We start from the raw sequence: 27536 nt of genomic DNA on the forward strand, positions 1-27536 counted from the left end.
AATCTGCGAAGCAATTCAATGGTGTGTGTGAAGTTCCCAATCCGCACTGGGCCCGCGTGGGAACTATGGCCCAAGCCCTCTTGTTATGAGAGGAGGCCTGTGCCCAGCAGTGGGACGTATATAGGCTGGGATGATGATGATGATATAACAAAACTAAGACTCGTATTAATGGTTTGAATGGTAGTGCACATAAGCACCTTCGCATAGTATGTAACTTCAACTCTTCCTTAATTTAAACAGCATTACTTACTTAGTAGGTACAATAATATTGAAATAGTTTTCTTACGGTGCATATAGACGACACTGTGTGGGCTGTCTAACCCAGAGAAGTGGCAGGAGGCTTGCGCACACGTGCTCACGAGGCTCGAAGCGTTGGTGTTGCGGCACTTCGTCAAGAACGTCACCGGGTCGCAGCTCTGTTGGTCCTGGGAGGTAGCAGATGGAAATCGTGAATGGTCCACCGAATAATAAAACGTTATGCTTGAGTGAAAGAGTCCCGCTGACTCTTCAATGTTCTTCTAATAAAACTAAAATGTCAGATTGCGAACTGGCTTAAAAATAGGCAAGTTATCTAAGTTGGCATGGTTTGACAAACTGACAACAATTGGTTAGCAGGAAAAGCTAGTATTTGACTTGACAAAACTGAGAAGTTATTTAAATATAGGCGAAACAAATTAATTAGCAATAACTATGGGCTGTTCTGCTTCTTATAAAATGCACAGTTAAAGAAACTGAATCGCATACTGTACTGAGGTGGAACCTCGACTCTACTCGACTGAACTGATCGGACCAACGAATACGTAGATAGGAAGCGTCTGTCTGACCATTGTGGCAGTGTTTAGATGAGTAGATAGTATTACTGGAATAAAATTACCTACGGGCGCGAAACAGTGCCGGAAAGGGGTCGTGTACGTAAATATGAGGCAATGCAGTTTTTTTTTTATTTTGGTTGGAAACACTACCGTGTTTAACGAAAATACAGATTGAAACATGCACAGAAAAAACAGAAAGAGACCAGCGCTGGGAATCGAACCCAGGTCTTCAGCATTCCGTGCTGCGTGCTTTATCCCTACACCACCACCGGACAGAAGTCTAAACACAAATTTCTCCCATGATATCCAAATGATAAAAGTAACAAATTTGGAGTTGAAATAAAAATACAAAAAGACTCCAAAAAACAATTTTACTACCGTGTTTGTCATTCGGCGATGGACGACTACCTAGATGTCCCCAGTTTGAAAAGTTTACGCTAAGAGTTAAAGCCGATGTCTAAAATTACCTCATAAAATCCGCCGCAGTCGCAAGAGGGATCGTTCTTCAGATCGACGACCCGGAACGCTGGCTCTCCGATAGAGAGCAAGTACATGAGGACTATCACGCCGTACGCTATCACGAAGCACTGAATCACCCATGGGAATATTGGGAAGAACACCGTCGATTTTATGTCAATTACGGCTCTGTAAAAGATAAACAAATGCTAGAAAGCGACGAAGTCCGAAATAAAAACTAAGATAATATGTATATTGCTATGCTTCTGTAAAAGTGCTGATAAACTCGAGCATTCAGTTGTAACAGAACATCGAGCATTTGCCTTGTTAGGGTTCCGTAGTCAACTAGGAACCCTTATTTTTTGTCGAACTGAACAACGAACAACGGAGCCAAGCTTAGAGCCAAATATTGCTACGAATGTTTAGGTACAGTGTAAACTTTCTAGGGAATGCTCTAGTAAATGCTCGTCAAAAAAATTGTTTGTCGGATCCTCGGCAAAAACCTCAATGCAAATCTTCCGTCGTTTCGCTTAAATGCTCGCTAGGACGCTCGCTAAAATGTTCGCTAAAACGCTTCTGTTTATTTTGTGAGCTTTTATTTGTAATGTAACTTCGCTAGAATGCTCATTACAAGTGAATGCTCAAGTTCATCAGCACTTTTCGATATTGAGGGGGGTTTGACTCAACCTCGTATATTAATTTTTATAAAGTTGGAATATACTTTAGGGTCTAAAATGGTTTCGTGAAATGTCATAATATACCTAGACTCAGGGACCCATCGATATACCTGTACCGAATATATTATCATAATTACTTGACAAGTTGTCACCACAAATGCTTAACTTACTTGCTTCCCTCGCGAATAAGCGCTATAGCGATGGTTATTCGGCTCCTCAGGAATATAACCATCAAAGTAAGGATGACTAGAATGATCGCGATTATAATCAGCAGAGCGAGCCATGTCTGGTGCTTGGAGAACATGGACTGAGCGGCGCCTTTGAGACTATAGCTGGTCTGGTAGAGTCCTGCAGAGTTATCTCGGAAGTACACGTACTGCTTGTAGCACAGGTAGCACGCTGAAACATAATAATAGTGTTAACATAATATGCCCAATCCGCATGGGGCTCTCGTGTGGGAACTTCGGCCCTAGCCCTCTTCTTCGAAGAAGAGGCCTGTGTCCTGCAGTGGGACGTAATAGGCCGATGATGATGAGACACAATATGTAGGGTTTCGTGCGGCTGTTTTATTTACAAAATCGAACATTTCATGTTTTTTTTTGTCATATTTTGTCGGAAAAGTTTGTATCGTAGTTCTCTCCAACGATAAGGCCGCCTATTGCTTACCTTGTAATTTTCTCTCTATGTACCATCAGCCAAATAAATGGTCTATCAATTTTTAAACTAGTTTCTATCAAATGAATACCTATGTCGCTAAAGTCGAACTTTCAAGTTGACAGACACGTTACGTCTATTGGCATTATTGTTTTATGACATGCAAACGATTATCAACTTTAGGGTGGTAGACCACATATTTGGCTGATGGTACCCGTTTTCTGTATCGTTTACTATTTCTGGTGAACAATAAAGAGTCATGGTATTGTATTGTTTGTATGTATAGTAGTGCTAATTGAGAAAACAAGATAAATACAATACAATACAATAACTCTTTATTGCACACCAACACATAGCAAGCAATTACAGAAAACGGGTATATACACAGAGACTTTCTGAGGTAAGCAATAGGCGGCCTTATCGCTTCAGAGTGACGATATCCGACGAAATACGATAGAAAATCGTTATTTACTAGCTCTGAAAAGAGTAGTTAGTTTTTGTGTCCGTATTTATGGTACAGATCACTTAATTAGTTAGCATACTGAGCCACGTGTTTCGGTGAGTTAACGATGCTATGGATAATTATATGCACTTGTTTGTACCATGAGAAAATAGAAAACGCGTCTTCAAATTTAGCTCACAATCAGGCCCTGTGCCCTTAGTGTAAGTTTTCGCTTACGAAATACGTCTCGATCGCGTTCGCGTTAACATCTCAATTTGTATGGAAACACGAACATCGCAAACGTTCCGCTAGAGGCGCTGTGCGTGTTTGCATACAAATTAACATTTTAACGCGAACGCGCTCGAGACGTATTTTGTAACCGAAAACTTACACTAAGGGTACTCTACTAAGAAGTGCATAACGCGAACATCGTATGTTGCCATCCCGCTGACCCTTATGTTATTTAATAGGCGAGTGAAAGGGAAGGTGCGATAAGAACTTTAATTTTCGAGTTTCGTAGTAGCCAGCCATCAGCAGCATTATGTTTAAGTCCTCAGACTAAGTGTTTAAATTCAATCGTACAACAAATGCTCATACATATATCATCAACCATAAAAATTATAATTATTATCATCATCCGATATACGTCCCACTGCTGGACACAGGTCTCTCAAAACGGAGAGCTTGGTCCGTAGTTTCCGCGGGGCAAGGGCGGATTGGAAACTTCACACACACACCATTGAATTGTTTCGCAGGTTTCCTTACGATGTTTTCCTTTACCGTAAAGCTCGTGGTAAATTTCGAATGTAATTTGGCACATGAATTTCGAAAAACTCAGAGATGGGAGCCCGGGTTTGAATCACGATCCTCTGCTTCAGTAACTATAGATCAATCCACTAAGCCACCACGAAATGCTTTGTAACTATTTAGATATTAGTGTAAATTCTTATCAGTTGGTATGTGTTTCATGTGTAGCCATTATTATTGAACTAAATTTAAGATAAGAAGATGAATATTTTATCTATACTTATATACCTATACTAATATTACAAAGAGGAAAGATTTCAAAAATTGTTACACTATTCTATTAGAATGCTCCATTATCCCTGAGTAACATAGGCTATATTTCGTCACTACTTAGAAAAAAGCTGGTATCTCAAAATAGATGATATTTCCGAGTGAACTTAATGAACGTTGTTTTAAGGGTCTTTGTTGACGTAGTGACGATTTATTACTAGAAAAAAATTAGGGATTCCTAACTAAAACTTCAATAATGTAATCCAAGGTGTAAAAAATTAGCCATGTCTTTCGTCGCATGGGCTGCGGAACCTATTGATGATTGAAAAACAAAAAATGTTCTACAATATGAAAGAATATGTCAATAACCACAAAAAAACGTAACGTAACGTAACGTCCAACAGTTATGTTACTATAACTACTTTTTATATTAATCGTAAGGCCCAAAGACCTTAATTTAGGATATACGTCAAAGCTAATGTCAAAGTTCACTAATTGACATTAAGTTTTAAATTCAAATGATTCAAATTTTACATGGGCCTCACGAGATTAAAGGTTGATAGAAATGCCAACCAAAATCAGACCATGTTATTCATACCTTTGTATAAATCATTTTGTAATCAAGAGTGCTTCAATACTTGAAGATTAGGTACTTTTTGAATTATTCAAATCTGCAATTCAATTATAAAGATATTACAAATTTAAAATCACGCGTCAGTTTCGCGCGGGTAAGTATAGTTTTTGGGAAATGGACCGAAAAATGTGTGTGTGACCTTGTTTGTTTGTTTGTTTATACTCTTTATTGTACAAAAAGGAAAAACAAAAAGGTTACATAAATAACAGTAAAGTGTTTAGTACAAAGGCGGACTTTGAGTGGTAGAGGATCAATCAAAAAACAAGGATCGACAAATAGAGCAACTTATTTGAATATATATAAATGCATATGTAAACCTCAAATACCTAACTATATACAATAAATATATAACACATATATAAAACAATAATATATAAAATATCTATAACTATATATAAAATAAAATACATAAATACACACATTTTTAATATGACCGTAGAAAAAAAACAATTAGGTAGGTACCCACTTTAATCTTCGTCCGTCCAGTCATTTAAGAGATAACAACATATTTTCAGAACCTTGTTTTTAGTGGTCACTTGAAAAATATTCGCAGTGTGTCACTTGAGTTTATCAACATCAGGATATTGTTTTACGGATTTGTGACAGTTGTTTTATAAATTATTTTCAACGTACGAATGCGCGTAGCATACCGATGTCTTAGTTAACAAGGCCATTCTTTTATTGGCACTTAAACTTACTTAATTAATAAATAATGCATAGTAAAATGTTAACGCATAGTAAAATGTTAATGCATAGTAAAATTATACGAGTAGATTAGAGAAATGGTTAGGCTCTTAACAGACAATAGACAAAACTGTTCGTTCATAATGAAGGTTGAGAGATTCGATTTTATTCGATGAATAGATAAGTATTGTGTATTTTTTGTGTAGGTAATATTACTAATTAGGTACCTACACATGGTTGGTTATAACACAATGTCCGTTTATAAGCGCAGCAAGTTTACATTTAAGGATAATTATTTTCGATTTCGTTTTTAGTTATAAAAGTAAGGAAAACAAATGTTTATTTTTTGTTCTTTTGGTTAAATGTCATGTCTGCAATGTGGTTGATATTTATATTAAAATGTAGGGAACTATAGTTACTGCAAATGGAAATTGAAACTAACGCATAGGTACTTTTCAGTCCAAAGAAAATTTCAACTAGCCTTTAATTACCATCAGACACTAAAAGCGACCAGAACGCTCAGAATATACGAACGCTGTTCTTGCAAAGGTGTTTAGAGAGTAAGACAAGCCACCTAGTAGCATAAATAGTTCACACGTACCTAACTCTTCTTGTCCTTCTCTTACGGGCATACCTACTTAACGCGTGGTATTTCACTCTTGTAAGAGTCCTATCCTATGTCCACTCTATGCTTTTGCCGCTTGGCAGTAATAACGATAACAATAGTAATTAGTTAAGGCAACATACAGAAGCCGAGGAGCGCGAGGAGTCCCACGATGGAGGCCCACACGACAGGTGTGACGACCCATCGCAACACCAGGATATAGAGGAAGCAGACCACGACGACCGCCACCAGCGCGCCGGCCATGTACCAGCGTGACTGCACCAGGTCCTGGACAATCTGCGAAGACAGCTGCACACACACGACAGGTAAGTCTCTATTAATTATGATATGAGATTAAAGCCACACACCGACGACGTGCGCGGGTCGGGCGCAGGTCGGGTCGTGCGTCCATATTTATACCGCCATGTAGGTAAGGTTAAGGTGTCGTATACGCCCGTCGCGGGTCCGCGCACGACCCGCACCCGTCGTCTGTGTGTGATGGGCTTAATCGGTTCTCCGACCACGAAAGCTTACGTTACGGTAGACGGCAGCGTGGCTGGCGAGCGTTTACTCTGCTCAGCAGGGCTACTACGAAATTCGAAGTTCGTATCGTTCGGTCCCTCTGACACTTGTACTATTTAATACGAGAGCGAAAGGGACGGTACGATACAAACTTCGGAGTAGGCCCTCTGTTCATTGCTATTTGGCCGGGTAGACACTATCTGTTTCTATCCTCATCCTATACTTTGGCAGAAAGAAGTGGTGAAATCGATTGTGACTCCGAGTGTGTTAAACAATGAGGCCTCAGATATTGTATTCACTAATGCAGTGTTTTTCAATCCGTACATCGCGAGATCGCGACCCCCCGGGGGTCGCGGATGCCACTTATGGGGGTCGCAGTATTTATAAACCGTTATTGTGTATGATTATTCAATGTTCGTATTATCAACGTAAGATAATGCAAATAACTGTATGCAAGTGGAAGTAAGTAGATGGTCGCCATATATTCTTCAAACCTAAGGAGCCGCGTTCTGAAAAAGTTTGAAAAACACTGGTCTAGCGTGTGGGCGCTCGATCGCATTCACCATCTTTTTTCCACCCTCAATCTATACCACGTGACAGAAAGAAGTTGTGCCTCAGCGCCCGCTCAATGACCAGAGAAAAGGCTTGCCGCGCCGCCGGTCGCGCGTACCTACTCTTAGTCGTTATTTTTTTTTCACTGATACTCGAATCAGAATTGCGTATTTTTCACTAAATGTCACCATACAAATATCTCTTAATTCAATCTTGGACAGTTTGTTCTCTCATTGTACCGCGACGTTCTAATCGTGCGGTTTTACACATAAACTATACATCCCCGATAAAGACAAATATTATTGTTTCTAAGAGGGGCAAGATATAAAGCACTCTGAGAACTTAGTTTCTCATGGGAAAATAACGGGTTTATTTTTATTTTTCAAATTACTGAATAATAATTATAAAGGTTTCCAATAATTACCAAGAATTAGGGAAGCGGACTGCTGGGAGCTTTGCAATGCCTTCTTTTGGTATCTGATGGTTATTGATTAGTACTACTCAATTATTATATCTTTTATATGTAATAATATTAAGTGAAGAGAATATTAAATAAGGATAATATGATGCATGCAAATGCTGTTATTTAATTAGGGTGGGGAATAATACTAGCAGATAGGCAATAGACTAAAACTATGCGCTCATACAAAGAGTTAGTTCTACGGTTGGGTTTTGCATTTAGAAACTACTCATATCCTCGGCAGGCGTTTAGCTTGAAACAAATGCTTCAAAATTCACTTCGTTATTTGTTTCCGTAAATTAACTGTTAACTTACTTCTTGGATTCGAATCAAATTGTTGAGGTCTTTAAGGATCTCTTCCTCTGTGAAATGCTGGAAGTCTTCAATTGTTTGTATCGCCTCAGTGACGTTGATGAAGCAGCGTCCCAGCACTGCGCCATCACCGGCCATGCATGGACATCCACCGTAGAGTTAGTGCGTAAATACAATGTGTATAAATGAATATGGATATGATATAATATAGCATATGTCAAGGGAAAATTGTAATAACCACAACCACGAGCCACCGAATCAATGACTACTCACGGAAACGAGTACGAAATTCGTAACTTAGGGTGCTGTTATTGGTGTCAGTTTATAAGTGCGGAAAGGACTAACTATACAAGGTTAATAGAAGTTAGTTAATACGGCGTCAGTATATACAGGGAGACGTGCGGCAGGAGGTGTGGGCCGCGGCGGGCCGGGCTACCTACAATGTGTGCGTCTCGCTCGTTTCCGCTGGTGAAGAACGTCACCCAGCTCGCAGCTATCCAGCCCACGTACGAGTCCAGGACCGTTGCTTTCTCTCGCAACGTCTCCTGGGCCGCTTTAGGGTTCCTCACACATTCCTGTCCCGATACCGCGCTCAGAGACTTCGTTTCCTGGCCCTTGCATTCCAGGGTAGACAGGTCGCCGATGCACCGAAACAGCACTGGAGTGTATTAAAGGTGTCCAATTGGGTTCGGTTAGACAAAGCAAAAAGGTGAAGGTACCTTTATGGTTAAAAACACTAGGAAGAAAGCTCAATCAAAAATGTTCAAAACGATATTTTTGCACAACCCGAGACAGTTACGAGTAAGTAATGTTTTACCTGGTTGACTTTTAAGCACGTAGCTGGCGCATTTTTCTTGATCTATGTAATCCATAGCTTGATTGTAAGTCATTGTGTTTATGTTAATATCGTAGGTGCACACCATACTCGATTTCCAAGTGTTGAAGTTGCTCGCTGTGTACTCGGGCGACTTGAACACTTTCGTTGACGTCGGACATTCTTTTACGCAGACCTGGAAAATTGATTATTCGATTTGTTTATTGCTCTTGAGCGCATTGATTAAGTATTACTTTCGTGGTGATTATCTGTTTTTATTCTATACTCAGTAAGTGTGATTAAATACTCTCGTGGAGTTAGGTTCGATCAAAAAAGTTACAAGTTAGAATCGATTTAAATTTAAAAGAAGACTAGTTTGAGTTAGATTTTGTGTAGTACCTACATAAAATGTTTCCAGTTTGTTACCTGTGGCGTGTTGCAGCCCGTGATGGCCGTGGTGGGTGATAGACATTTGGCAATGTTAAAGAACACCAGATACTTCTTATCCTCAAGTTCCGAGTCGAGGCCACATCGTTTCCCCCTGGAATCCAACGGAGCTAAAAGTTTTTCTACGTTCCCGTTCTTTATACCTGTGAATATAATTCAATTGTTATTGAAATTAATTTTTGGTGCCCAAACAACGAGTAATTTATAATTTGTAAGCAGTCTCAAAGTACCATAGAAGCCGACGTATCCCCACACGCCAAGAAAAACTATGAAAATGATCAGCCATATGATGTCGGTGCAGGAGCGGTTACGTATCGGCCCGTTGAAGTCTGGATCGTACCGCAGCGGCTCTCCTGGAAATCATTGTTTTTTTAACAAGAGAAAAAAAGTTTAAATATATGCATACACAAGCCAAATATAATAAAGAAAATGATTCGCTCAGCAGATGACGCGTTGGCTTTAGCACTGATTTTCTACGAGTAGGTATTGCTTGCTATATGCTTTGTATTATGTTAGCTGTTAAAATAATGCCCGGTATGGGTTGTATTTATAGTTTCTATGGTTTGATTGTACTGACCATTTAATTCTGTGTAGTCTAGGTACCTATGTGGTCACACTCACAGAACAATTCTACTCTTAAATCGTTTTCAAGCCTATTATTGGATGGAGCATCCCCAGGCGCGGTCGTAGCCTGTAATTTTGGAGGGGGTCACTAATCCTACTTATTAAAAATGTGAAAGTTTGTGTGAGTGAGTGAGTGAGTGAGTATGTTTGTTACTTCTTCACGCTGAAACGGCTGGACGGATTTGGATGAAATTTGGCAAAAAGTTAGTTTATAACCTGGATTAAAACATATGATACTTTTTATCCCGATGTTCCCACGGGATAGGGATAAAATCTCTAAATAACAACCGCTGGGCTTAGTCATGAAATTTGGTATATAGGTAGCTGGATGTCTGGAATAACACATAGGCTACTTTTTATCCTGATGTTCCCACGGGATAGGGATAAAATCTCAAAATAACCGCTGGGCTTAGAGTCATGAAATTGGGTATGTAGATATCTGGACAACTGGAATAACCCACAGGCTACTTTTATCCCGATATTCCGACGGGATAGGGATAAAATCTCAAAATATCAACTGCTGGTTTTAGAGTCATGAAATTTGGCATGGGTGTTTTAATTTAACGTCAATGAAAACCATGATGTAATTTTAGAGAATTCCCTTGAGAATTTAATAAAATCTTGGAATTTCAATTCAACTGCTGTATCTAATGATTCCGCGAAGCCGCGGCGGGTAGGTAAACGCTAGTATTTAATAATACATCGCGGCTAGGGGGAAAAAAATGCTTTTTTATTTTGTAAATTTTTAGAAGATTTTCATGTGATATCCTAGTAGTCCAGTCCAGCCAAGATCATCTCCGCAGGGCTGAACTCTTCAACGGTTAATGGAATCATCGTGAAATTTAGTATGCAATTGTAGTTTGGGTGACAATGCAAGTAAAGTCGACAAAAAGTACAGTACAGTCAGCAAAAAAAGCTTGTATTAAAAATTACATTTATACCAAAAACTTATTTTCATCGAAACTAATAACTCTGATCCGTGTAAAAATCCGGATAAAAATAATCCAATGATAATAATAATAAGCCAATATGAAGCGTGTTATATATGTATATATTATGGACCAAGTGGTAAATGCCCGGGGATTATGAATAATGACCGATTTTCAGATCGACCGAATATCAGATGGCAATTTGATAATAAATGTTCAAATAATTAAATTGTCCGGGCATTATACGATGTCTATCACCAGGCATTATAGGTAGGTACGTAATGTCTATCATAGGGTAAGTTACCGGGTGTGACCTGTAATACGAGCAAACAATTAAAACATGGATCGTACTCGTCAAACTGAACAACATTAGTTCAGCGACTTTAAAAAATAATGGAGTCGAAGAGAGTTCGAATTTTCCCTTTTTCATACAAATTAAATATGCTATCAAGGTACGCCATCCTAAGAACACAACCGACGCCGCCTGTCACGCTACAAACATCAAGCATTTTGCTTCACATTGCTTTTTCGAATAAACTTAAAAGTGTAATAAAACTTTTAAACCTTATTATTTTGAAAAGTCACTGAACTAATGTTGTTCAGTTAATTCAGTTTGACGAGTATGATCTATGTTTTAATTATTTGCTCGTATTACAAGCCACTCCCGGTATAAGCTATAAGAACTTATCATATACTTAACAGTCATAATATATAAGCGCACTTTGTACAAGCTCGTTTAGTATAACGTTGACTGGATATAATGAAGGAAAGGTATAATTTCAAAATATCTAATTTTGTAAGGTATAACGTTATTTACGTAGATATAATATCAATTGATATAATAATTAAAACCTATAATATTCGAAACACATAAGATTGAAAACATATATTATGACTTCGATGAAAGCAATCAAAGCAATTTTTAGGGTTTTGGAGCCAAAATGGCAAAAAGGGAACCCTTATAGTTAGAATTAGAATTAGAATTTAGAATTTATTTTATTTGTCAAAACATAGGTTTATACATGTTTTAGGTTTACATTAATTTGTTAAAAGTTTCGCCATGTCTGTCTGTCTGTCCGTCCGTTCGCGGCTTTGCTTAGGGACTATCAATGCTAGAAAGCTGTATTTTTGCACGGATATATATGTTAACTATGCCGACAAAATGGTACAATAAAAAAATTCAAAAAAAAAATTTTTACGGTACCTCCCATAGACGTAAAGTGGGGGTGATTTATTTTTTCTCATCCAACCCTATAGTGTAGGGTATCGTTGGATAGGTCTTAAAAACCATTAGGGATTTGCTTTGACGATTTTTTGATTCAGTGATATGTTTGCGAAATATTCAACTTTATAAGTGCAAATTTTCATGAAAGCTAGCTCCCGCCTTAGCCTTCTAAACCTGACCTATCCAAATCGCTTCTGCACTGACTCGTCTTGCGCACTCGCTTCGCTTTGCTCGCTCGCCGAAACCTAATGTATGTTATACTAGAAGAAATTAGTCCATGTAAATAAAGCTTTGGTCATAGTTGAACCTAACACCTTAACTTTCCGAATGAATGAATCAGAATTCAGTTGCCCAAAAATCAGTTTTTTAATCAAATTGCCCAACGATTATGTACTCGTAGCAATATTCATAATCATTATGACCGGGCAATGTGATAGATAAATAATAAAGTTTAGATAATAATTATCACTTTGCCCGTTATAGCTTGTCATTATTCATAATGCCCGGGCATTATAAATAATGCCCATATTAATCACTTGGTCCATAACATCATGGACAGGGATATTTGGAAATAATTCCGATCCGCATTAGCGATCCCTTCAAATAGCGAACCTACTGTGTTAAAAATAAAGTTGTGTTAAATACTTGTCATGTATACATATCATTTAATTATATTGTAAATCTGTTTTAAAAAAATATATATACCTCGTTGAGTTTCTTGCCGGATTCTTCTCAGCAGAGGTTTTTCCGAACCGGTGGTAGATTTTTTTTGACATTCATAAGTGCTTGTTGCCTAAATTGAATAAAGATATTTTGACTTTGACTTTGACTTTGAACATATATATATGCTGAGCGCATTCGCATACACGCAATATTATGCGTATTTTTCATGTGTACCTATGTACCACTACTACCATGGTTGTTAAAAATGTGTTTTTATCGTTCCCTTATTTATTGTTTTATTTACTAATGTTATCAAGTGCATGGTAGATCGACGTTGGCTGCACCGCATAAATCAATGGGAAAGTGCTAGCTCGTTATCAAAGTAAAATACTTAACTGTTTATATATAACTTCCTCCACAAACCTATTATTCAACACCCGTTTATTTTAAGCGGATACGACTGCCGATTATCGCAATCCTTGAGACTCTCGCCAATCAAACTTAACCTTACTCTGGTTAAACTTTTGAATACTTACTGGATTCTTTCGGTGGCACGCAGCAATCTCCACAACAACCCATATTAGAGGCAGAATTTATTTTATTTATTGTATGTTGTTGCCGTCATTGCTTAATTTTGAAAAATGGTGGTTCAGCGCTGTGTCTGTGGTTGAGGATAACCACATACTATCAGCGCGACGACGCTTGAATACTCCTTATCAGAAATTGATAACGTGTTCTGTTGATTTTATCCGAAAAGCAGTGAATGACCAATTTGCTAGAGAGGATGTAAACAAAATACACTAAGACTTGTATCAGTCATAGCTTACTAGAGTTTATGGCCGTCAATGTCTTGTAGTCAAATAACAATTAGGCACCAACGTAACGACGTTGTAGTAATTGCTATCATTAGTTACCGCGATGCCAGTGTATGTAGCTTTTGCACCAGATACATCCGTGAGTTAAACAAGTATCTATTGAGTTATTTATTAGAATTCAGAATATTTTCAACAAGGCCTTGCTGCAACTGCAAATAAGGGCGACAACCAGTTAAGTACGTTGAGCAGACACTGCTCATTTAACGATAATTAAGCCGTCTGAGCTAATTACTTCAAGTGGGTCTTCTATTAGCTCGGATTAGGAAGTCCCTTGTTACAAGACAAAGTATTGCTTAAGGAGGGAAGAACTTCTTCGTCTCTTAAGTACTTAATACTTTGCAGAAAGGTATCGTACATAACGTTATGTGCAACGTTGTAACTCAAATGACGTCTTTATGGCTTTTTGAATAATAATTTGTAAGTGTACTTATAGTTGAGTAACTTAAGAAAACTCAATAAATTATCTATGGATAATTTTAACGCGATGATGTGTGATGGTAGGTTAGTATTTAAACTTCACCGAGTCTTATAGTGAGTTACGTCATGGTCATATAGTAGCCGTAGTAAAAACTTCCTACTCATATATTTTTTACGTCAAATTAGGCTTACACGAAGGCCATTGCACGGAAAGGTAAACAATAATTTCGCATAACTTTACCGTATGCTGTAAGTTATAGGATGGTACGAGTATTTAGCTGACTTTGACTACCAACCGCGATATAAATAATGCGGTTAACGGTGCTGACGTAAATTTAGAAATGGGACAATTTACGCGCTCACATTCAGACGATCGCGCCGGATAAACGAGCCGAATGTACCTACACAGCTGCGCGCGCGCACGAGACGCAAACACAACAATTTGCAACACAACACCTTTAATCTAGCTTCTGTATCCTGAAATTATTTATTATTATTAAACAAACGCAACAACTCGTTAGTATTTGATTTGGATTGCTAACAAATTTTAAAACGTATGCTTTAAATATTTTTTTAAACGGACACTGCTGTGTTCACTGTTTATCACCTGATAACATTTGAAGATGACATGTACACCCAATAACGTCACGTAGGACACTGAGCTTGTGTAACTACGCGAGCAGAGCGGCTAAACTAAAGACCGCTTCACATGAGTCACCGAAGATTCACCGGTTTGTCTCGACTTGATGAAAACCACTAATTGTCACACTAATTGATTCATACTTAACTACTTAGAGTTGATACGCCGTGCTGTTTGATAATAGGTTCTTTGTGTAGGTGTATCTGTACAGTTCTCTATATTATAACAAAAAAATGATAATTAAATTAATAAATAAAATTGGGATCGGAGGGTCATATCACATATAGGTAGGTCCCCTCCGAAATGACCATCACAAAATAGAAAGCGCCAATCAGAGCAGAAACCAATGCGCTGTACAATGCTTCGATGACATAGGTAGCTCATGGATAAAATCTTGCTTTAGTATTGCGCTTGGTAAGTTAGTACAGTTAACATAGGTAAAATACGTATGGGTAAGAGTAAGGTAGGAGCTAGGTAGGCAAAAGTAAACAAGAGATAGCTTCATGCACAATAACAACACAAGCTTTGTTTACTTGGGGACTAGGTCAATTGGTGTCAAGTGTACCGTCCCGTGGTATTTATTTATTTATACACATCGCACCTCAATTGCAACAACGACACAACTGCATTTTTTTTCTATAAATGATATATATATCGCAGCGTTTCGCATAATTAAGTATTTTTAAAAAAAATTGCATTTATGTCGTTGTTGCAATTGAGGTGCGACATTACGAAAGTGAAACTGCACTTTCATAGCTAAGTACCTACTGAACAAATATATCACGGTCTCAATAGGTCTCAACTCTCAATCAAAACGAAACTAGTATTGAAAGCGTTTAGTTAATATGGAAAAACACTTTCCATAATGTTTTGTATAGTGTGTTTTTATGAACTAAAAAAAATATGTATTTTGTAATTCTGTCAACTAATGTAACTATTCTCAGCTACTTGTTTGTTATAACTTGTAACTCCACAAACTCATGATGTTATTGTACATTATGCAACCAAAGAACTGCATTGCTAAGTTAACGTTCAATAATGTACCACATCACTGACATAAATATCTATTTTCTCAAAGTCAACAGAAAATCAGTCATCTTGATTTATTACCATTACGAAAATTGTACCTACTGTCAGACAGAGTAGGCAGTAAGCCACTTTGTGCTCAGCTGATTTTGAATGTCCGATATGTTCGCCGGCTAACGTGCACTACGGTAAATGTGTGAATGATGGTGATGCTAGTACCTAAATAGTGACGGTATCTTTATTTACGTCCCGCGGGCGTGCGATCATTGGCTGTAGGACGCGAATAATCTCAATTTTATGGAACCACGCCGCTGTGGTGTGGTGTGGGCATGAGCCCAATATACTTAGGTAACTTAAAAAAAAGTATTTATTCACTCCACCACAAACTACAATATAGAGACAGTAGGTAAGTAAAACACGGTCTTAGTTTTTTTTTTTATTCAACTGGATGGAAAACGAGCAAGTGGGTCTCCTGATGGTAAGAGATTACCACCGCCCATAAACATCTGCAACACCAGATGCGTTGCTAATCTAGAGGCCTAAGATGGGATACCTTAAGTGCCAGTAATTTCACCGGCTGTCTTACTCTCCACGCCGAAACACAACACTGCAAGCACTGCTGCTTCACGGCAGGATTAACGAGCAAGATGGTGGTAGCAATCCGGGCGGACCTTGCACGAGGTCCTACCACCTGCAAAAGTATAGCTGGGTAGACTTATGCGGCCTTTATGTCGCGTGTATACTTAAGACGTATGATACAGACAATAGTGCCTTTTATGGTAATTAATCACATGTAGGTATTTTAGGACCAAATGCCCAAACTTTCGAAAAGGTGCGTGAATGATGGATCAAATAGAGTGTCAGAAACTGAAGTACGAGTAAGTAGGTACAAAAATGTATTACACATATTGAGAGGTTTTTCCATAAAAATTGTATAACTGATGTCGAATTCTTAAGTGCCTTTGCTGTTGGTTTGTACCAAACGATCAGTCAGTCTGCTCGAAAGATTAGTAATAATTAATATAACTAGTGTTTAGATTCACGGCACTTTTAAATATTGTACCTATAAGTACTAACACTAGTCAATTTTGTTTTGCAGCTAGCTAGACGTATAAGTTAAATAGTATGTAAGCAACCAAGCCAACGCCTGTGCTTAATGAATCAGAGGTGGAGTGGAGCTAATCAGAGCTATTAGAGATAGACCGCCGGTGCATGCTAGCCCGAACGACGTCGTACATGCCTGCTTACCAATTTAGGTTGAAAGTATTTACCCGTATTAAATATTGTCTCTTCGTAAATGTATCTATTTGATGACGCACTGGCTGGAAAAATTAAATATGTAGATATATCCTCCTGAGTCCTGACGTTTTTTAACAAACTTAGCGTTTAAGACCTAGACATGATTGACCTGCTTTGTTATTTTGGATTATATTTCAAAATTCTTAGAATTCTTTATTCAATTAACAATTTGTACTTTATAAAGTACATTCGGCCGTTATTCTTAGTGTTAATTAGTCCTTTATAAAGTACGCGAGGACTCAGGAGGATATTTCGCCATTATAAATCGTTCTCTAAACTACTTACCTAGATAGTTCAAATAGTTCCATACTCCATTTATACCTACACATAGTATATTGTTATTTACTAAACTGAACATAATACTAAATCGAGATATATTTTTCCATTAAGACGGTATTAATATCTAAGGCTCTCTTGCACGGTCTAGGGTAAAAAAATAATAATCTTAGCGCTGAGTAACTTGGAGTTTCGCAGTTGACCCTGAGGGGCTACTACGAAATTCGAAAATCGAAGTTCGTATCGTACCGTCCCTCTCACTCTCGCCTCGTATTAAATAATATTAGTGTCAGTGGGACGGCAAGATACGAAGTCGAATTTTGCACTTCGTGTTCAGAGTATAGGGCCTGGTCCGCTCAAGCCCGCCTAATATTGGTCTCAAAATCATCGATAGTGTCGGACTAATTACACGTAACCCAGGGTTGACGTTTTGCTAGCACTTTTGCAAAGGGGCCATTTTGTTGAAATAAATCCAATAAAGTATTTACTGTATTTATTATGGTCGCACTAAGATTTTATAATGTAGACAGAAATAGGTACTTAACATATGTAAATGCAATATTACTATGAATAGTATTGTTACTAGTTTTTAAATAACCGCTAGTTAACGGGGCGCCGATTTGTAACCGTTGTCGCGTTGCACCCTAACCTAAGCTTACTTCTTTACTTACCTTCGTTTGACAGCTAATGTTTATAATTTAATTAATTTTAGTTACTTACCTTTATTCTAGTGTTAATTAAATTCAGAAAACGTGTTTTATACTTAAATCCCTCGGGAAATTAGATTTAATGAGTCACTTTGTTTGAAGAGTGCCATGTCAAAGTAAGTGCCCCTTTTTAATTTTTGTTCGTCAGCGAAAGTACCTATATTGCTATTGCAGAATAATATATAATCTACTGCGATAAAAGGCACGTCGAACTAGCAAGGTATTGCCGACGCCTTAAATTAAATGCATCATGCACATATTCACTTATCGCTATCGCATGGAGTGCATAGATTCGCTCTTTGGAAATACTCGTAGTTGCGTGTTCGACCATATGAGTCAGCGCGATGCAAAAACCCCACTTCACTATGCTAAAATATGTATGTATATATAGCTTCCTTCATGACAACTTTGTTTGTTGACTTTCCTTATCACAGCGACATTCACATAAAGTCATCAATTCATGATAATGTTTTGTGATTCGAGAGTTTGGATTGGAATGATTGTATTAATGGGCAGCTCGGTGACTCGACCGTGGCAAAGTTAACATGCTGAGCTAATTAACACCCATGGAAACGCGTTTTGTTAATTGAATTTAACTACGATTACGCTGCGCCCTGGTCCATCTCAATAAGGACACTCTTTTCACAAGCTTTATTAACTTGGCTTCGTATATTTGTTTGTTTCTATGTTTGCTAAATCTTTCAATGAATTTTGATTCACACGGGATTGGATGTAAGCTGGTCCGATGACGATACAATAATAAAGTAAGTATTGTAAATAAAATAAACTTATTAGTAAATCGTTTGTCTAACTTATTTATCAATGACATAACAATGATAAAAAAACAGTGGGTAGTTACGGGAAATCGCAAATAAACAACTGATCATACCTCCCATACAAACATTATACATACCGTACGATTTTTTTATGAGATAGTATGTATAATAAACTGTTTATTTGAATCTGAACATGACGAAGGCATAAGTGGCTATTTAATTCGGTTTATCCTCTTGCATCATGAAGGATAATAGCGTTAGTAAGTTTACAATCATGTCGTTTGAGTGTGATGTGATGCAACAACAAATTTATCTCTGGGACGGTTTCTCTACTGGTAAGTAGTTCTTATTTTTATGACTTCCGGGAAAGCGAAAGCATGGGCTTACAACATTTATCATGTTTAGCCATGTTCCAGACAGTTGTAGACTGTTCCAAGTTGTAGGCACTGTACTGTACATAATGTTCGAGAGAAAACAGCGTTAAATCGATTTGAAATCTCTTTCAATAAACATAGAAAGTTTTGCCATGTTTGGTTACAACTAACATAAAATTATTTTATCTGGAAAAACGACCACGAAGTTCCTATGGGACGCAGAATTTTGGTGGTAACATCTTGTGTTCAATTAATAGCTGACTATAACTTTATATGTATGTTTAAAGTTTGTTGTCCCCCAATTCTAGGTCAGACTGATTTCGAGTTTGTTAAAAATACGACAATCTTTTGTACCCATAGTTGTAGTGTACAATTTGTGTATCAGTGGGTATTTTCGTAAAGTATTAGTCACATCCCCGCGAATTACTTTTGTGTTTGAATTAAAGTACCCCAATATACATAGTTTACTATTTATTACTAGGCGTAAGTACTCGTAGCTTCAACAGTCCGAAGCTATGCACAAAAACCTTTTACGTGCAAAAATTTTATAACAAAAAATTGAACCGACTACAAAAAACCATGAAAATAATTTTCTACCAGTCTGAAATCGGTCAGTGCCTCAGCACGAGCCAGCAGGAAGTCATCTACCTCACCGCACTTTATATTGGGCTTCAATCGCTCCTGCTGGCTCGTGCTGAGGCACCGACCGACTTCAGACTGGTAGAAAATTATTTTCATGTTTCTTTTCGTTATAAATTTTTTTTGGACGCTTTTTAGTGTAAATAATCTAAGACACAATAGTTTAATATCAACTGCTCGTCACCTTTTACGAAAGATTGCTTTTTCCGATGCAGAAACGTTCATTATTGAGGAGCCCTGGTGCTTCACCACCCGTTTTACCATATGCATTACGAGGAGCATAAATTGCTTAGCAACTGTGTCAAAGTAATAAAAATTCAACCCGTGAAATACTTGTTATTCAGTAGTAACTCCGATGGTCAACTGTGGTCTTCATCATCAGTTCCACTTCACCAAATGATGATTTTCAAGAGCAAATGCACGAGTTACTACTAAATATATCCAATTTACTATAGGTGTCCCTACAACATTTGAAGAGTTCCCTCGATTTCATAAGATCCGATCATCAGATCCTGATTTGGTACTTATGGGACCTAATGAGGGCTATCGCGTATGAATTCGCCACTAGAAGCGCTAGCGCTACACTAGTCTCCGAAATGTCAAATCTCATATTTTTTGGGTGAGCTACTCGGGTTTATTTATAATTAGAATAATTTTGTGAATATTTTGCAATATCTGAAATTAATTATGGCAAATATGCGTTCCGGGGAAATGAATGTCTGTGTTTTGAGACAGTTTTGTCTTTCGGAAACCTTTGTCCTCCCTTTTTTCCGAACAAAACGGGGACTATGCAACACTGTGGCATGCTCGATAGTTTTATGGTACGGTTTTAAGGTGTATTAAATATGATTTTAATCTAAACTTTGTTTTCACGCCCGTAATAACAGACTTTGAAAGCCATACTTAAAAACCTCACGCAACAGTGCGCCATCTAGTGAGACAAAAAACGATAGCCCTCATTGAAGACATTCCTAGAAGATCGCAAAAAAAAATCAAATCGGCTTATAAATGACGGAGTTCTGAGGTAACAATCATAAAAAAAATACAACCGAATTGATAACCTCCTTTTTTTGAAGTCGGTTAATAAGTTCAATTACTCTTATCGTATCTAAGAACGTATATTACTTTCCCTTTATTTCCATCTCTCCTTTTCCTGCGTACATGCCCACTTTGAAGTCATATAAGGATGACTACTTTCATGTCCTGCCTGTCCTTTATAAATACGATTGACAATATTTCGAATGCTATAGCAGGAAATCCCGATACAGCTTGTAGGATTCATTTGTTTTGTTTCACAGTAAAACCCCAATGAGTCGATGCGCTATTCTTTAAAAAAATCGTACATTTCTGTTTAAATTATTATGTATATTATAATTATGCTGCAGCACACTTATACAATACCTACGTTAGAAATATACTAACTGACCGGCAAAAAATCGCGCCCTCAAATGTATGCAGCAATAGATAATATTGCATGTAGAGTGCGCCAATTTTTGTGCCGCTGAGTATACTATACTCGTATATCTATTATTATTTAGGTACTCAGGATATGTCAATAAAATTATCATTTAGGTACCAACTTTAAAAAAAATGTAGCTTTTAAAGCCAACACTTCTTGTTGTCTGTAAGTTATACGAGTAGAATATACCTAGGATTGTTTCTTTTGGGTATAAAATATTAATTCCCAAAATCAGGGGGTCAGATATAGTCATCAAGGGATGTCTTAAATTTTTCACATCATTAATTTTTTTTCGAGAAATAAGTAATGAATAAGATTCCTGCATATTATTTTGACACGTATGTATACGTTATGTATGTGTATGTGTGTGTGTGTGTGTGTGTGCGCGTGCGTGCGTGCGTGCGTGCGTGTGTGTAGAGGTATTAAGTCTCTTTATTTCGGGTAGTTAATTAATTGGTTAGTATTCTATTATTTGTGCCTTGCTCTTCATTTGTAAGTCCGGTTGCCCTTCGGCGAAGGTCTTTTCGAGCCTTCTCCATTCTTATCAGTGCTACTCGCTATTCTACTCCAAGTTTTGACAATGTCATCGGCCCATTTTTTTTAGGTCTACGGTCTACCTATGTATCTTTTTGTTTGAATTCTGTTGGGTTTGGGTACCATTCTGTTACTATTCTGTACCATTTTCTCTTCCTTTACTGGCGTGGCCTCCCCGCTCCCCGCATCCACTTAAGGCTAATAAGGTACTGTATGAAGAATAAATTGTTAAAAAACAAAAATACACTTAAAATAGCAACCTTCGCTGAAATAATTTCAGTTAAATACCGTTAACTCTCGTTTGCGACTTTTAAGCAAGACATCTGTTACAAAAATCGGGATGGAGGTAGACAGTCGCGTCGGTTGTTGTGTTAAATAACACCTTTCAAAAGTACGATTTATATTTTATCACCGCCCGAAGTTCCAAGTTGAAGTTGCAAGTAACGAGTATAAGCAGAAAGATGCAGCGCACTTCTTTGTTATCGAATCTACTTATCCCTTTGTTACGAGTATATCTGTCTGTACCTGGCGGCAAGGCGACAGCATGCCCTCACCAAGCCGAACACGAATGGTGTTGTTTAATTGTGAATACTCGTATTAGTAGTAATAAATAATGTAATTATTACTATTACCGCAGAAATTTAATTTATTACTCCGTCCGTCGCACACTTAAGTACCTATAGGTATGTAGAGTCATTCACGATGACGCGTGCCGTGCATGGTTCTTACAATGTAATTAATGTCAAATTTTGTCAAAATCACGCGGCTTCGTGGATGGTACTAGGTATAGTCATCATCCCAGCCTATATACGTCCCACTGCTGGGCACAGGCCTCCTCTCAGAACAAGAGGGCTTAGGCCGTAGTTCCCACGCGGGCCCAGTGCGGATTGGGAACTTCACACGCACCATTGAATTGCTTCGCAGGTTTGTGCAGGTTTCCTCACGATGTTTTCCTTCACCGCAAAGCTCGTGGTAAATTTCAAATGTAATTCCGCACATGAATTTCGAAAAACTCAGAGGTGCGAGCCGGGGTTTGAACCCACGACCCTCTGCTTGAGAGGCGATAGGTCAAACCACTAGGCCACCACAGCTATGTGACTAATACTTTACGAAAATACCCACTGATACACAAATTGTACACTACAACTATGGGTACAAAAGATTGTCGTATTTTTAACAAACTCGAAATCAGTCTGACCTAGAATTGGGGGACAACAAACTTTAAACATACATATAAAGTTATAGTCAGCTATTAATTGAACACAAGAGTACGTAGATGTGTAGTTTTTTGGTAATGAAACCATGTTGAACATTATTCGCATCTGCTACTGGACGCAGGTCTCCTCTTAAAATCTCAGGGCTTGGTTTAATAAAATCCAAGTTACGCTGATCTATAAGTACACGCATCTATAAAATTGCTTTGAGTGACTATAGGTTTCCTTACATATTTCATTCACCGAAAAAATTTTGTTATAAAAATTAGTTTCTCTCAAATAATACGAAAATCTTCAAAGTCTGGGTTTGACGAGTGCGCAGTTTGTTTTTATATAGGTACCCGAATGCCCGAAGGAAGATTATTTTGTACGGTATCTATGTACTAAATTACCATGTGATTTAAAACTTCTTGAGACAAAATCGAAAGGCCATAGATATTTCGGAAGAAAGTCGGACCATTGTCTTTTCCTCTTCTAAATAAATATTGCGTGGGTGAATCACTTTAAAGTCAAATCCCAGCATCTTGATTAAACCTTGATTTTTACCCGACTGCCCGAAGGAGGGTTATTGTTTTAGTATTTATATTTACAGCGTAAAATTTTTTCTTCTCATAAAATTCCAGCTGTTAGCACAGTTGAAAAATGTTATACTTATTTTTTGACTTAAATATCATGATTAGGTATAAACTAATTCACCTAGTTAGGTAATTAATAATTATGTATATAAAATGTAAAAGCTCGCTTCTGCAATTCGAATGCACGTGAATGAAGAAATGAAGTGATTTCAAGTTACTTCTTAGGAAAATATTTAAAGTAGGTGGGTACAGTCGCCATCAGATAGGTATTTCGGAGCGGCCAAGGTGGTAAAAAATATCGGAACATGCACCTTGGCCGCTCCGAAATATCTATTGGCGACTGTACTACTTTGCTTTAAAAACTGAACTTACAATGTAAATAAAACAAGCGTGCATGACTAAAGAGAATATGTCGTATTTTCACATACCGGCTTCGACTCGGGACAATGAATGGCTACCTACCTACTCCATTTGCAGGTACAGTCAAAGAAACTGAATCGCGTACCAGGGTTGATTGAACCTTTGTGCTACTGATGTTTAAAAGAAATCGCAGCGAAAAGTACCTATTATGTTAAGGTCCCACTCTGTTATGCTATTCAGTTTCCTCGACTGGGCCCTGTTTCTCAAAGCATATTAGTCTAATAATATTAGTATTTTTTCTCATAAATTGTATGAGAAAATGAGACAAAACACTAATATTATTAGACCAAGGGGCTGTTTCACCATCCATTGATTAGTGTTAACTGACGGTTAAATGTGATGCCGTCTCTGTCTATTCGAGCAAAACATATCGAGACCGTCAACCGTCAGTTAACACTAATCAATGGATGGTGAAACAGCCCCTAATATTAATATGCTTCCAAAAACTGGGTGGGCCCTGGTCAGGTTCATTGCAGGCACCTGTTAGCTCGATCGAACTAACTGTGGAAATTCTCCATATTAAGACAACAAAACGCACCAATTGTTCTCTAAATAAATGTCACAAATTGGTGGGTAGGTCACCAGTTAAAAAGCAATTGAGCATCGCGCACACAAAGAAAGACACTTAATGCTCCTTACCTACTCATAAACAAACACGTTATGTATGATACTTACCTTTGCTTTTGTTTTATTATCCTCTGAATTAGGACAAGTAATGCTTACCGTAGTCTTTTCCCATTGCGCTGTGATTCAATTAGAGGTCGCTAGTTAACCGCGATGGTGGCATTAGTTTTTTAACTTTCGAGCATTGTTATGAAACGTATCGAGCTGTTTGTCACCCACGGCGTAGTTTAGTATAGTTTTATAAATTTAGAGATCTATTTCGAATGCCGAAATGATTTAAAATTATGTTTCATTTAGTTTGTTTACTTTTGAAGAGTGAAAGTTTACGATATAAACGAGCACGCGCGGCACCTGACGCGTTCGACGGCGCGGAGGCGACTCGGCAGACTGAGCAACAGAATATATAATAGTACTACTGAGCTGTGAGCTGAGTTGAGTCAGGAGTGAATTGGTCCATTGTACGCGAGACTAGTGACTACTTACGCTCGTGGGTCTAACCGAAGAGCCAATTCATTTCATTTAAGTTTAGCACGGTTTTACCTATTTGAGAAAAAAAAATATCATGGGACAGTTGACACCAATTTACTTAAGTAGTCCCAAATCAAAGCTTAGTCTGCCACTGTGTGATGGCAACATTTTATAAAATTCAACTTTTGCGTTGAATTTCGACACTAAAAGGTACTAGTATAGGAGCTAGTGTACGGCTTTTCTACTCAAAATACTCAAATCGCTAATGTGTGTATGTATGTATCAAGACTAGGGTAGCCATACGTCCCGGTACGCCGGGACATGTCCCGGTTTGAAGTATGGTGTCTTGTCTACAGGCCGACAAGCAAATTGTCCCAGTTTAAAAAATCATAGTTTCATCATCTGTTTAATTCTCATACTCAGCCAGCAACTGTACATACTTAAGGTTTTACTCTGCAATTAAATCTAACCATGCGCTGCCTACCTATCCGACATGGATGTTGTGTATCTAGTCTACTTTGAAAACAGATAAAGTTAATTCAAATGCAAACACGATAATAATCATGGTGCTAACATTGTATGTAGGTTGCTATCTAAATGTTACGCACCCCATCAGCCTGCGAGCTGCAGGGCTACTACAAAGCTCGTAACTCGAAGTTCGTGTCGTGCGGTCCCTCTGACACTTATTCTATTTAAAACGAGAGCGAGAGGGACGGTACGATACGAACTTCTAGTTTCGAGTTTCGTAGTAGCCCTGCAGAGCCGCATTAAGTCAGCGCGGGGCCTGTCTGTAGCAAATTTTATCATGGGGCCCTTGATTTGCTTCAAGTTTACAACAGTATCAGTAAAATGTTATTCTCTTTCTTTGACGGTGGTTTCGTGTTAGTTTCGTGGTGGCAGTATTGTACTTGCACATTGATTTTAAAAAATCATGCTTCTATCAAAATTTACATTTTTACGATCGAAAAGCATTGGTCCGCGGGGACCCTAGACGCGCGGGGCCCGTAGCATTTGCTATACTCTTGCTACGTAACTAATCCGCCACTGCCTGCGAGCAAAGCAATTCTAAGCAATTTCGTGTTAAATTCAGAATAAAAATAGTATAATACACATCAAAAACGTCTTGTGCTTTAGCTGCCGAATCCATTAACAGATCAGATCACCTCGATGGTACCATATTATTGTATTGTCGCCATTAATAACTATGCATAACTAGTGTTCACCCGCGGCTTCGCACACGTAAATCATGAGATTCAGCAGCTGAATTGAAATTACGGGATTTTTAAAAATTCCCGTGGGAATTCCCGAAAATTAAAACGTTGTTTTCATTTACGTTACATTAAAAACAATCATGGTCAAATTTCATGACTCTATTCCCTGGAAATATCGGAATAAAAAGTAGGCTATGTTTTATTCCTGATGTCCAGCGCTATCTACATACCGAATTTCATGACTAAGCCCAGCGGTTATTAGTTCGAGATTTTATCCCTATCCCGTGGGAACATCGGGATAAAAAGTGCCTATGTTTTATTCCAGTTGTCCAGCTATCTACATACTAACTTTCATCCAAATCCGTCCAGCCGTTTCAGCGTGAAGGAGTAACAAACATACTCACTCACTCACAAACTTTCGCATTTATAATATTAGTAGGAAGGATTACCAAATTTCGTGTCAATACTACAATATGAAATCATCAAATTTAAAGTTTCCATTACAATATACGTACATACGTTCGTAGTTAAGTAGGTACAGTTAATGTACTTAATAATAAGCGTGTTTAATTTGTGAATCAGCAGTAGGCACAAAATAAATAGGCATCTACCTCTACTACCTCGCGTAAAGCTTGATGATAAAATCGAGATTTAATGTTTTCCAGCAAATGGCTACTATGTATGTTTTTCTTATCCACCGTACAGTTCCTTCCCTGGCTTAAATAAATCCACTTTACTGTGGAATTAATTACTTAAACATTAATTATTTTTGAACGTTTAGCGTAGGTATGTAGGTGTGTTAGGAATCCTAGTTATATTTTAATTAATTTAATTAGTGAGTTTATTATACATTTGTTGACTTTGACATTATTCTCTCCAGCAGTGTTATCAGCAACTCACACAGAGTTAAGCTTATCTCAGCAGGCGGCGAAGCTGCCGGTGTCCTTCGCCGACGTTTAGAGTCAAAGAAGAATATGTGAAAGATACGAATTAGTTTCAGGTACTTACCCAAAAAAAAGGATTATCCTCTTGAGTACTGTCTTTTTCTGAGAGATTAATGCCTATGTAGTGCCTTAAGACTTAGACGAGTAACCAGTTTTTAATTTGGAAATTACTATTTCATATTTATTAATGGCGGAATTTGTGCTTAACATTTAATAGTAGGTACATTTTAGTTATACTAACCATTCATCAGTTCTTTATAAAGTACACTAGAGGTCGGGACGAAGAACGGCAAAGTAAGTACGCGTAAACGGACTTCAATATGTTGCCATAGATCGTGACCGGACTAGGAAGTAAGACCAGATAGATAGAGCTTTTTCATCGCTCCTGTTCGGAAAGTTTAATTTTCATGGGTAGATAGCCGGGTGGAAAATTGAGTTTTCATCTCTAGGGTGGAAAGTATTTTTTTTAAATTTTCGATTAGCCACGTAGTCGAAGATAATGAGGGCTATCGTTTTTTGTCTCACTAGAT

General features: G+C 37.9%; 1 protein-coding gene across 5 annotated transcripts in view; it reads right to left on the reverse strand.

The window, feature by feature from the left end:
- Ctl2 (Choline transporter-like 2) overlaps window positions 1-24778 on the reverse strand; it is a 28025-nt gene extending 3247 nt beyond the window's left edge. The window contains exons 1-10 of one of the 5 annotated variants that reach the window (XM_074085259.1): window positions 14428-14506; window positions 13065-13303; window positions 9318-9440; window positions 9067-9230; window positions 8644-8836; window positions 8267-8484; window positions 6124-6289; window positions 2116-2344; window positions 1280-1457; window positions 287-425 (exon numbers count right to left, since the gene is read on the reverse strand). In XM_074085259.1, the coding sequence (XP_073941360.1) occupies window positions 287-425; window positions 1280-1457; window positions 2116-2344; window positions 6124-6289; window positions 8267-8484; window positions 8644-8836; window positions 9067-9230; window positions 9318-9440; window positions 13065-13107 (1453 nt within the window). In that variant the 5' untranslated portion in view covers window positions 13108-13303; window positions 14428-14506. Of the gene's footprint in view, window positions 1-286; window positions 426-1279; window positions 1458-2115; window positions 2345-6123; window positions 6290-7829; window positions 7946-8266; window positions 8485-8643; window positions 8837-9066; window positions 9231-9317; window positions 9441-13064; window positions 13553-14427; window positions 14507-24482 lie in introns of those variants that run through there. The other 4 variants (XM_074085284.1, XM_074085251.1, XM_074085269.1 and 1 more) reach the window with 4 other exon arrangements.
- Between the last annotated feature and the right edge of the window lie 2758 nt (window positions 24779-27536).

Source organism: Choristoneura fumiferana, chromosome Z (assembly GCF_025370935.1).
Source record: "Choristoneura fumiferana chromosome Z, NRCan_CFum_1, whole genome shotgun sequence".
NCBI classification, from domain to species: Eukaryota; Metazoa; Arthropoda; class Insecta; order Lepidoptera; family Tortricidae; genus Choristoneura; species Choristoneura fumiferana.